Here is a 12,668-nt window from a genome sequence, read left to right as displayed (position 1 = left end):
GATGCAGATAGGAGACAAACACAGCACGTCAGATTCTACAGCTTGGCCCAGACCACTTGTTGAGAGAGAGAGATGCAACAAGATGTTTCAGCATTCGAGGCTTCTTCTTCCTACACAGCCAAAGATATTGAATCTTTACAATGCAACTGATAATGGCAAAAACACTCTCTATCCCTCTCATTGCCAGTCTTACAACATGGAGCAGTGTTGCTGCATCATCCACTCAGCCTGCCCATGGAATCCACCATACCCCACTCATCCTGCCCCCGTTACCCCCACTCAGCCTGCCCATGGAATCCACCATACCCCACTCATCCTGCCCCCCGTTACCCCCACTCATCCTGCCCCCGTTACCCCCACTCAGCCTGCCCATGGAATCCACCATACCCCACCCATCCTGCCTCCCGTCACCCCCACTCAGCCTGCCCATGGAATCCATCCTGCCCCCGTCACCCCCACTCAGCCTGCCCATGGAATCCACCATACCCCACTCATCCTGCCCCCCGTTACCCCCACTCAGCCTGCCCATGGAATCCACCATACCCCCACTCATCCTGCCCCCGTTACCCCCACTCAGCCTGCCCATGGAATCCACCATACCCCACTCATCCTGCCCCCGTCACCCCCACTCAGCCTGCCCATGGAATCCACCATACCCCACTCATCCTGCCCCCGTCACCCCCACTCAGCCTGCCCATGGAATCCACCATACCCCACTCATCCTGCCCCCGTTACCCCCACTCAGCCTGCCCATGGAATCCACCATACCCCACTCATCCTGCCCCCATCACCCCCACTCAGCCTGCTCATGGAATCCACCATACCCCACTCATCCTGCCCCCGTCACCCCCACTCAGCCTGCCCATGGAATCCACCATACCCCACTCATCCTGCCCCCGTCACCCCCACTCAGCCTGCCCATGGAATCCACCATACCCCACTCATCCTGCCCCCGTCACCCCCACTCAGCCTGCCCATGGAATCCACCATACCCCACTCATCCTGCCCATGGAATCCACCATACCCCACTCATCCTGCCCCCGTTGCCCATGGAATCCACCATACCCCACTCATCCTGCCCCCGTCACCCCCACTCAGCCTGCTCATGGAATCCACCATACCCCACTCATCCTGCCCCCGTCACCCCCACTCAGCCTGCCCATGGAATCCACCATACCCCACTCATCCTGCCCCCCGTTACCCCCACTCAGCCTGCCCATGGAATCCACCATACCCCACTCATCCTGCCCCCGTCACCCCCACTCAGCCTGCTCATGGAATCCACCATACCCCACTCATCCTGCCCCCATCACCCCCACTCAGCCTGCCCATGGAGTCCATCATACCCCACTCATCCTGCCCCCATCACCCCCACTCAGCCTGCCCATGGAATCCACCATACCCCACTCATCCTGCCCCCGTCACCCCCACTCAGCCTGCCCATGGAATCCACCATACCCCACTCATCCTGCCCCCGTCACCCCCACTCAGCCTGCCCATGGAATCCACCATACCCCACTCATCCTGGCCCCCGTCACACCCACTTACCCTTCCCATGGCCTCAGCAATAGAGTCCACCATGGCGCCCACCATACCCCCTTCGCTGGCGGCCTCGTTCAGGGTCACCATGATGTCATCCACCGCCTCCCTCATCAGCTGGGAAGCCTCCGCTATGGCATCATGGGTATGGGACGCCTTCATACAAACAGAGATACATACACTTATGTTGGAGTCATTAAAACTCTTTTTTCAACCACTCCACAAATTTCTTGTTAACAAAATATAGTTTTGCCAAGTCGGTTAGGACATTTACCTTATGCATGACACAAGTAATTTTTCCAACAATTGTTTACAGATTCTTTCACTATCACAATTCCGGTGGGTCAGAAGTTTATATACACTGAGTTGACTGCCTTTAAACAGCATGGAAAATTCCAGAAAATTATGTCATTGTTTTAGAAGCTTCTGATGGGCTGATTGACATCATTTGAGTCAATTGGAGGTGTACCTGTGGGTGTATTTCAAGGCCTACCTTCAAACTCAGTGCCTCTTTGCTTGACATCTTGGGTAAATCCAAAGAAATCAGAAAATACCTCAAAATTTTTTTAGACCTCCACAAGTCTGGTTCATCCTTGGAAGAAATTTCCAAACACCTGAAGGTGCCACGTGCATCTGTACAAACAATAGTACGCAAGTATTAACACCATGGGACCACGCAGACGTCATACCGCTCAGGAAGGAGACGCATTCTCCTAGAGATGAACGTACTTTGGTGGGAAAAGTGCAAATCAATCCCACAACAGCAGCAAAGGACCTTGTGAAGAAGCTGGAGGGAACAGGTACAAAAGGATCTATATCCACAGTAAAACGAGTCCTATATCGACATAACCTGAAAGGCCGCTCAGCAAGGAAGAAGCCACTGCTCCTGAACCGCCATAAAAAGCCGGACTACGGTTTGCAACTGCACATGGGGACAAAGATCTTACTTTTTGGAGAAATGTCCTCTGGTCTGACGAAACAAAAATAGAACTGTTTGGCCATAATGGCTATTGTTATGTTTGGAGGAAAAAGTGGGAAGCTTGCAAGCCAAAGAACACCATCCCAACCGTGAAGCACGAGGGTGGCAGCATCATGTTGTGGGGTTGCTTTGCTGCAGGAGGGACTGGTGCACTTCACAAAATAGATGGCATCATGAGTGAGGAAAATTAGGTGGATATATTGAAGCAACATCTCAAGACATCAGTCAGGAAGTTAAAGCTTGGTCGCAAATGGGTCTTCCAAATGGACAATGACCCCAAGCATACTTCCAAAGTTGTGGCAAAATGGCTTAAGGACAACAAAGTCAAGGTATTGAAGTGGCCATCACAAAGCCCTGACCTCAATCCTACCGAAAATTTGTGGGCAGAACTGAAAAAGAGTGTGTGAGCAAGGAGGCCTACAAACCTGACTCAGTTACAGAAGCTCTGTCAGGAGGAATGGGCCAAAATTCACTCAACTTATTGTGGGAAGCTTGTGGAAGGCTATCTGAACGGTTTGACCCAAGTTAAACTATTTAAAGGCAATGCTACCAAATACTAATTGAGTGTATGTAAACTTCTGACCTCTGGGAATGTGATGAAAGAAATAAAAGCTGAAATAAATTCTCTACTATTATTCTGACAATTCACATTCTTAAAATAAAGTGGTGATCCTAACTGACCTAAGGCAGGGAACTTTTATGAGGATTAAATGTCAGGAATTATGAAAAACTGAGTTTAAAAGTATTTGGCTAAGGTGTATGTAAACTTCTGACTTCAACTGTATCTGTTAGGAAGTGAAGAGACTCGTAGTCTAAGTTAAACTTAGAAAAGTGCATCTATTAGTTATTGTTCAAACAACATACGTATTAGTTATTAGCAACTGTATAGGTTATATTCATAATCCATAAAGATGTGGAGTTTCCCCTTTGTGTTATAAAGCACTTTGAGTGATTTATAAATCCAATCAAGTAAAAGTTGCTGTAAAGTGCAAATGATGGAAGGCTTTAGATAGTGTTTTTTCAAAGACCCAAATTCCTGTTAAAGTATGAGGGTTCACCCTGAGGTAGGGTTGGGCCATACATCCTATTTCAAGGTATGGATACACATACCCGTCTGGATTTTTACAATACGGTCTATGACGATATGCTGATACAGTGTAAATACATGGAAAGTTGGATTACTTCACTGTCAGTTTTGTCCTAGTTGAGTAGAAAACAAATATAATGGAAAAAGCCCATTAAAAACACTACTCATAAAACAGGTTTAGAACTTGTATTACTCAGATACTTCAAAATACTGTCAAATACTGACATAAATTAGAAAAATATTGTGACATGATATTTTGGCCCTATCGCCCATGTTGTTCCATACCTTGGGGTTTCCTCCTCCCTCCTTGGCTGCGTAGATCATCTGCAGGGCGGACTCTGCCAGGGTCTTAGTCTGGTCCAGGAAGGTCATCTGCTGCTGGTGGTCCTGCAGCTTGGACGCCACACCCACCGACGCCCTGATCAGAGGCTCAAAGTAGCCCGCCAGTTGGGTCACCTGGGATGGAAAGGTGTCAAGGGTCAGAGGTTAGTGTCAGACTGATTATTGTTGCGTTCCAGATCATCATAACATTTAAAAAACCTGGAACGCAGCTATTGACTGCACCTGACAGGTGATATAGACCTAGTATTGGTAACAGTGATGATGCTGCAACTAGTTACCTTGTGTCCTAGTTGGGCAGCTTCCCCTCTAGCAGCTGTAGATATTGGGTTGATTAGGTATCCAATCTCTTGCACTGTCGACGTCAGCTGCTCTTGCAAGGCCTGATGGGATTGATCAGAGTAAAATAATTTCAACATTGGTCATTATGCAAGGCATGTTGTGGTTCTGTGGCAATTCTAACTCTCCCTGTCCAAACTGCTTTTAACTTAATTCAAATGGAAGTTGGTCTCAATTAGCAGTAGACCTGATCAAAGATCTGTAGCCCACTAACGGACAGAGAGATTGAGAGAGATGGGTAAAGGGAAAGAAGGATGGATAGAGAGAGAATGAGAGAGGGAGGGGGGGGGTTGCCTGTGGGTCAGCAAAGCGTGTAGTGTCTCATTAACGATCATTACCTCCAGTGAGATGTCATCCCTGCTGGCCAGGTTCTGGCTGACTGCGGCTAGCGAGGCCTGCTCAATGTTCCGGATACATCTGTTGATGTTATCTATGGAGTAGTCACACTCCCTCTGGCCTGGAGCCTTGTCCCTGAGAGGCAGAGAGAGAGAAATAGAGAGGGAAAGAGGATGAAATAAATTTAAAGAGCATGTTTATCTATGTCAGCTAGCAGGCATCCAACAGGATCAGAGAGATCTGGAGAGATGGTGAATTCTAACAAACGATGAGTAAGCCGATCAACAGCCAAATCAGCCAATCAGAGATAAAGGATGTAGATTATGGTCTTGTCCAATCTCTGAAGGTTATTATAACTGCTTATCACAACTTAATGAGTTATAACAGTTGTCCATGTCCAGGCCAGTAAGAGGTGCAGTGCTGTCACTGTGCTAACCTGATGGCCGTGATGAGACCTTTGATGGAGTCGGACACAGTCCGAGAGTGGCCAGCCAGGACCGACCAGGTGGGTGGGTCTTTGGGGTTAATAACCAGTGAACGTGCAGTCTTCAGCAGGTGGGTGGAGCTGTCCAGCATGGAGCGAGCGGATTGGAGGATGGGCTCCTGAGCGGCAGAGCCCTGCACATAAACAAACAAAAGAAAGATTAACATCTCCATGACAACCATGAAAAATAAACTGTTGAAAGTAAACGTTTTCTACACCCACAATGTCATTGCAGTTTGTCTCACAGAGTTCAAAATAAGGTTTCAACTTTCACACAAGTTGAACGGAGCACCATGTTTAGAAATGGCCAGAAGTGTGTAGTCGTACCTCATTGCTGATCTGAGCAGGGCTGCTGGCGAACTCTGGATTAGACGCAAACGCTGTGAGGTTCTCAACAGCCTCTATGAGTGGAGCTGTGGCCACCAGACACGTGTTCCTATTCTCCTGAGAGAAATCACCATCCAGAGCCTGGAGGGAAAGAAATGGAGAAACACAGGTCAATATACACGTAATGGGCCAGTCTATCAGTAAAAAAACCTAATTGGAGTCTGCAGTCTTACCTTTATAGTTTTGACCAGGTTGGCTGTGCTGTTGGCCACCTCCTTGGCAGACTGGACAAAGTGTCTCTTGGCTGTGGGGTTGGCTGTCTTGGAGGAGGCCAGGCGACAGGCGTTGCAAAGAGCTGATGTGTGCTTTGCTACGATGGTGGCAGACGACAGCACCTGAAAACACCCACCATAACAGTCTCAGAAAGACATACCCTAAATGGGAACATTGGTACGTGGTGGGAGGCAACCAGGATGTCGAGACAGATGAACCATAACACGTCAGATGAAGGATAACAACAAACAAATCAGCAGCTCGGGATTTTTCTAAAGTAGATGACAAGAGATAAACATGACAGAGGGAACAGCTGATGGCTCATAAACATCTCATTTCAATAGACTCTTCAAATCAACCCAAGGTGACTAGTTAGTAAACAAATAAAACCAAACAAACCTGTGTTATTATGTCCCAACTGACCTGTGAGGGGCTGCTGTCCGGATCCACCAGGTTCTGACAGGCCATCTGGATCGCCTGATTGGCTCGTGCAAACTGGATGGCGTCGACCAACCCCTGATGCCCTGCCTGACTGTTGGGGTCAGACACGCCCACCAGGTAGGAGGCCTGAGGAGAGCGGACAGGAGGAGACACTTCAACATATTGTAGAACCAGACGTGGCTCTCATAGTAGCAGAAAACAGGTAGGCTACAATGTTAGCAGCTTAAATAGCAGCTTTTTACTGAGCACAGCATCTGGTCGACACACAGATGGACAGAGCTTTACTCATGTGTGGTATATTGATGTAGTAAGGGGAAACCCAGAAATGGTCAGTGGTGGAAAAACAGAAGTCCACACTACTCTCTTTCTACACTAGCACAACACTCCCTAGCACAACACTCCCTAGCTCAAGCAGAGCACACACAGGGTGCTCACATATTCAAACAGTATGACACACAGTATGTCTGGTAGGTCCAGAGCAGGTACTTGGTAGCATGTCCTAACCTGTCCTGCAGCCTCAGTGAGCCCACACAGGGCCTTGGAGGCCAGTCCCACACAGCCCCCAAATGCTGGCACATCCCCGGTTTTACAGTTCTGAGAAATGCCAGCCATGGACTCTCCCAGGACCTGAAAGAAGAGGGGGAACAGAGGAAAAGAGCAGAAGGGAGGTATTAAGCTGTAGCATTCCTCAGCCAGGCAGGTCACCGCTCTCTCTGCTCTCCCTCCAATCTCTCCATCTCTACTCGTTTCCATCTGTCTGGAGGTTGTGGTTATGCTGGCTCTTTCAGCAGCACTCAGGGTCATGGCCCTCCCTACCTTGGAGTTCTCCATGACGCTCTCGATGCAGTGGAAGTAGGAGAGGTTGCTGACTGGCTCGTTGGGGTTGGCTAACATTCCTTTCACCGCCTGAGGGGAGAGGGAAAACATCTCTTAACATCTACAAGGGAACTTGCTAATTTAACTAAAACCAAAGGAACCCATTATAGATACAACTTAAATGAGCAACATGAAAACATTCTCCTAGAGCACTCCCATAATCTATACATTTAACATAACCCACTTTAATGACGCTGCTACAGATGACACTGCTTTTACTAACACCATTACTGCTTCAACTAACACTCCTGCTACCACCACTATGACTGCAGCTGTTATCAGTAAAGCTCATGTTATTGATGTAAGCTATTGATGCTGATGGTACCTCCAGCTCTCGTAGGGCATTGTCACACTCCTTCTGTCCCGGGGCCTGCTGTGTGGCCAATGTGATTAGCTGGTTAATGCTCTCTGTCACTGCTCTGAAACACAGGATGGGAGGGAGAGGAGTGAGAGAGGGGAGAGCCCGAGTGAGAGAGCCCGAGAGAGAGAGAGCCTGAGAGAGACCAAGAGAGAGAGAGCCTGAGTGAGAGCCCGAGAGAGCCCGAGAGAGCCCGAGAGAGCCCGAGTGAGAGAGACCGAGAGAGAGAGCCGAGAGAGAGAGCGAGCCTGAGAGAGACCGAGAGAGAGACTGAGATGGGAGAGCCCGAGAGAGAGAGAGCCCGAGAGAGAGCCCGAGAGAGAGAGAGCCTGAGAGAGCCCGAGAGAGAGAGAGCCTGAGAGAGACCGAGAGAGAGAGAGCCTGAGAGAGACCGAGAGAGCCCGAGAGAGGGGAGAGACCGAGAGAGCCCGAGAGAGGGGAGAGCCCGAGTGAGAGACCGAGAGAGAGAGCCGAGAGAGAGAGCGAGCCTGAGAGAGACCGAGAGAGAGACTGAGATGGGAGAGCCCGAGAGAGAGAGAGCCCGAGAGAGAGAGAGAGCCCGAGAGAGAGAGAGCCCGAGAGAGAGAGCCCGAGAGAGACCGAGAGAGAGACCGAGAGAGAGAGAGCCCGAGAGAGACCGAGAGAGAGACCGAGAGAGAGAGAGCCCGAGAGAGACCGAGAGAGACAGAGAGAGACCGAGAGAGACCGAGAGAGACCGAGATGAGAGAGCCCGAGAGAGAGAGAGACCGAGAGAGACCGAGAGAGACCGAGAGAGACCAAGAGAGACCGAGAGAGACCGAGAGAGAGAGAGCCTGAGAGAGACCGAGAGAGACCGAGAGAGACCGAGAGAGACCGAGAGAGACCGAGAGAGACCGAGAGAGAGAGAGCCTGAGAGAGACCGAGAGAGAGAGAGCCTGAGAGAGACCGAGAGAGAGAGAGCCTGAGAGAGACCGAGAGAGACCGAGAGAGACCGAGAGAGAGAGAGCCTGAGAGAGACCGAGAGAGACCGAGAGAGAGAGAGCCTGAGAGAGAGAGAGCCTGAGAGAGACCGAGAGAGAGAGAGCCTGAGAGAGACTGAGAGAGAAATAGCCTGAGAGAGACCGAGAGAGAAAGAGCCTGAGAGAGACCGAGAGAGACAGAGAGAGAAACCGAGAGAGACAGAGAGAGAGAAACCGAGAGAGACAGAGAGAGAGACACCGAGAGAGACAGAGAGAGAGACCGAGAGAGAGACAGAGAGAGAGACCGAGAGAGAGACAGAGAGAGAGACCGAGAGAAGTTCAAAATGAGAGGCACTTAGACCAGCGTTCAGCTCCATTACACAAACACAAGGTCCCAGGCTCCATTGGTTCCAAATCTAATATTGTGCTCTGGGGGTCCCTCTGGTCTCTCCCCTCCTCCTCCTCCCTCTCTCACTATTTTTTCAGCAGAATTCCAGCAGGCTTCAGTGAGCCAGTCAGACATTTCAGTCACACATCTCCCTCTTAACCTTCCAATTACCAGACAGGAAATTAACAGCCTCCACAAGCCTGAAGGGAGACAGCACTTCATCTACCACCTAGGAGGACATTTCTGCTGTGAAGTGGAGCTACACTGGAGGTGTGAGATTGAGAAGTGCATGTGTGTCACATCAAAAGCCTTGTCCCTTCCTACGGCACAGTGGAACCTCCCATTGCTTTGGCCCTGGCATAAGCGTATTGTAACACATTGCAAAACTGGAATTAACTGCGGGTGGAAAATCTCCTGTTCTAAATCCAACAAGACATAATAAATAACCAATCAACAGGTGTGGTATTGTGAGAGCCCACATAGAGGGCAGTGTATGGTAGGTACCTTGCAGCAGCAGCCAGAAGGTTCTTGGCGTTAGCTGCCCCAGGGTCTACAGACAGAGACTTGGCTGCCAGGAGCAGCTTGCTGGAAGCCATGGAGATGTTCTTCAGGTTACCTATCACCTGGATCTGCTCATCTTTCCTCTACAACATCCACAGCAGAATCACCAGTTATTACAAGTCATAAACACTAGTTGTAAATCAATCAGATACAAAAGTCATACAGAAAGGGCATGAAATGCTGCTAGTCATTTAGAGTCTAAATGAACCCAAATCTGCCTCGTAAGTGATCCCCTCAGAGCGATGACACAGCTATATAGTGCTAATCAACGCTGAATGTAACCTTTATTTAACTAGGTAAGCCTGTTAAGAGCAAATTATTATTTACAATGACGGCCTACAATGGCCAAACCCAGATGACACTGGGCCAATTGTGCGCCACCCTATTGGAATCCCAATCCCGGACAGTTGCGATACAGCCTGGAATCGAACCAGGGTCTGTAGTGACGCTTCTAGCACTGAGATACAGTGCCTTAGACCGCTGCACCACTTGGGAGCCCTGTGCAACTGACTATCCCTGGTCCTCCTATCCATCAGTCAGATGAAAAGGAGAATGGTGCACGGGCTGTTTTCTAGCTGCACCATGCTTAACATGTATATTGTTCCCCTCAAACTCTGTTCTAAACATAGACTCTCTGGTTCCAACTCTGCTGCTGGCAGTTCCTGCAGTCACCTGGGTCTGATTTGGTAATCAGTGTCATGCCACTAAGATTTCCTCCTTCCTTATCAGCAAGGCAGCCCGGAAAAGACCTTCAACTGTCATCTTATTTAGACTAAATTTAACAGACCACCGCTCTGAGGCAATTCAATTAAACATTCCGTATCTATAAGGAAAGTTAATCAACAAATAGATAGACTGATGGTTGGCCAAGCTATGACTTTTGAGGCCAATTGGTCAACTTCTCCTCCTCTATTTTCCATCATATCAGCTCTGATAAATTATACAGTTGGTTCTTACGTCCAAAAGGTGATGAAGAGGCTTATGTAAATAAATTAGTCACACTAAAACAGTCAAATCCAGTATGGTGCCTCGTTTGTGTTCTTTAGGCATGAAACAAAACAACAAAACTGCGTGGAACGGGGAGGCACTATGTGAACTTGTCAATAAGAAAGGTTCATTATGGTTTCCATTGCGATGGTGTGGTGTGGTGTGCCCTAACGAACACGTTCCAGGTTCAGTACCACACAGACAGACCACTGACTGCACCTGAGTGTGCCCAGCCATCTCAATGCCGGCGTCCAGGAACTCTAACGAACACGTTCCAGGTTCAGTACCACACAGACAGACCACTGTGACTGCACCTGAGTGTGCCCAGCCATCTCAATGCCGGCGTCCAGGAACTGTAACGAACACGTTCCAGGTTCAGTACCACACAGACAGACCACTGTGACTGCACCTGAGTGTGCCCAGCCATCTCAATGCCGGCGTCCAGGAACTGTAACGAACACGTTCCAGGTTCAGTACCACACAGACAGACCACTGTGACTGCACCTGAGTGTGCCCAGCCATCTCAATGCCGGCGTCCAGGAACTCATCAAAGTCTTCGCTAAACTTCCCAGATGCGTCTGCGAGCTGGGTGCTGGAGCCGCGGGAGGCGTGGACTACGTCTCCTGCTGATTGGTTCAGATCTGCTGCGGTCTGGTTCAGCTCGCTCTGGGCCTCCTGGAACGACCTGGTGGATGGAGGGAGCTACAGAGAGAGAAAGATAAGACAGAGAAATACAGAGAGACAACAAAGACAGCCATAGCGAGTCCGTGTTTAGGTTGTGGTGCAATAAATGTAAGTTGGGTTTAAAAACATTTGATAAGTGTTTGACCTAGCGGCAGTTTTAAATCAATAAACGGGTGATTAACTCTGGGGTAATCAGTGGCTTGACGTGAATGTTTTTTCAATAAAGTAACCTTTACTTAAGGAAGTGTAGAACTTACCGTTTCTCCCAGCAGTTTCTTGCTGGCCTCTCCAATGCTCCTGAGGGCCATGTCCACATCCTTCTGGCCAGGCAGGCAGTTGACACAGTTATTCAGAGAGTGGGACACAGACTTGGCCACCTGAAGCAGAGAGAACAGGTGTGTGTGAGCACAGGTGTGCATGTGTGTGTTTGTGAGCATGCCTGCGTGTGTGTCAAGTGTGATCATTCATGCGCGAACGGAGTTGTTTTCCACAGTAGTGATGTTGCTGAGCTGCAATCACAATCTTAAAATGCTAATGAGCCAAGAAGCATAGCGGAGTAAATGATGTTCCTAATTTGCACTTCTGTTTCCAACAGAACATATGCCAAGCAATATGTCTGTGTCCCTGTGGGGCCTAGCAACAGAACGGGAGTCGTGCTGCTGAAAGGATTACTGAATGCACAACTAGGACTACCTGAAAAGATAGACAATTGAAGACTTATTTGGTAAGATTTGAAAGAGATCATCATCCAAAGAGGAATTCAAGAACTTTCATTGGATTCCATTCAAAACCAAAGGGATCTTCAACACCATGTAAAATGGGTCCTATTTCTCTCTCATTTGCAAAGGAACAGAACAATCACCACAATACTATGTCCAGTCTGTCCCTTTATCTGCAGTAGCATCTGTAGATGCATCATTTATTCATCTGGTTAGGTTATATGGGGAGGACCAGGCATTAATAATTGATGTGTGGTTAAAGTTGTGAATCTCCTGCTACAGCAGGCGGAGGGTGAACACCTCACTGTGTTTCACAGGTGATCAGCGTTATGTTCAGCTGTGCTGATAAAATGTGAAATATTATTTGTCTACAAAAAGTTATTTATTTTACAACCAGATACTGAAGTTGTGAGAAGTGATCTGTGGAAGCTCTACAATAAAAATAGGTGCATCCCACTTGATCTTCAGTGTAACACAAGCAAAGAATTTCTGAATAAAAGTGGTGATATTTAAACTCTAGTAGCCCTTTGGTTGTCTCAATTCAACGGCTCAGACACAAGAGGTATGTGGCAGGGTCTACAGTCAATCACGGACTACAGGAAGAAACCCAGCCCAGTCTCGGACCAGGATGTCTTGCTCCCAGGCAGACTAAATAACTTTTTTGCCCGCTTTGAGGACAATACAGTGCCACTGACACGGCCTGCAACGGAATCATGCGGTCTCTCCTTCACTGCAGCCGAAGTGAGTAAGACATTTAAACGTGTTAACCCTCGCAAGGCTGCAGGCCCAGACGGCATCCCCAGCCGCGCCCTCAGAGCATGCGCAGACCAGCTGGCCGGTGTGTTTACGGACATATTCAACCAATCCCTATACCAGTCTGCTGTTCCCACATGCTTCAAGAGGGCCACCATTGTTCCTGTTCCCAAGAAAGCTAAGGTAACTGAGCTAAACGACTACCGCCCCGTAGCACTCACATCCGTCATCATGAAGTGCTTTGAGAGACTAGTCAAGGA

At 48.8% G+C, this 12,668-nt stretch overlaps 1 protein-coding gene across 1 annotated transcript in view; it reads right to left on the bottom strand.

The window, feature by feature from the left end:
- The window catches only part of LOC112237383 (talin-2), a 145,572-nt gene that overhangs the window by 22,752 nt on the left and 110,152 nt on the right, over positions 1 to 12,668 (bottom strand). The window contains exons 29-42 of the mRNA XM_042331122.1: positions 11,194 to 11,313; positions 10,757 to 10,954; positions 9,209 to 9,348; positions 7,346 to 7,439; positions 6,961 to 7,050; positions 6,649 to 6,771; positions 6,127 to 6,270; positions 5,664 to 5,825; positions 5,431 to 5,571; positions 5,056 to 5,237; positions 4,622 to 4,754; positions 4,226 to 4,327; positions 3,891 to 4,061; positions 1,549 to 1,695 (exon numbers count right to left, since the gene is read on the bottom strand). Coding sequence (XP_042187056.1) covers positions 1,549 to 1,695; positions 3,891 to 4,061; positions 4,226 to 4,327; positions 4,622 to 4,754; positions 5,056 to 5,237; positions 5,431 to 5,571; positions 5,664 to 5,825; positions 6,127 to 6,270; positions 6,649 to 6,771; positions 6,961 to 7,050; positions 7,346 to 7,439; positions 9,209 to 9,348; positions 10,757 to 10,954; positions 11,194 to 11,313 — 1,947 coding nt within the window. The remainder of the gene's footprint in view (positions 1 to 1,548; positions 1,696 to 3,890; positions 4,062 to 4,225; positions 4,328 to 4,621; positions 4,755 to 5,055; positions 5,238 to 5,430; positions 5,572 to 5,663; positions 5,826 to 6,126; positions 6,271 to 6,648; positions 6,772 to 6,960; positions 7,051 to 7,345; positions 7,440 to 9,208; positions 9,349 to 10,756; positions 10,955 to 11,193; positions 11,314 to 12,668) is intronic.

Source organism: Oncorhynchus tshawytscha, linkage group LG12, assembly GCF_018296145.1.
Source record: "Oncorhynchus tshawytscha isolate Ot180627B linkage group LG12, Otsh_v2.0, whole genome shotgun sequence".
NCBI lineage: Eukaryota > Metazoa > Chordata > Actinopteri > Salmoniformes > Salmonidae > Oncorhynchus > Oncorhynchus tshawytscha.
Note: the sequence above shows the minus strand (reverse complement) of the source record. Positions and strands in the feature narration are given on the sequence as shown.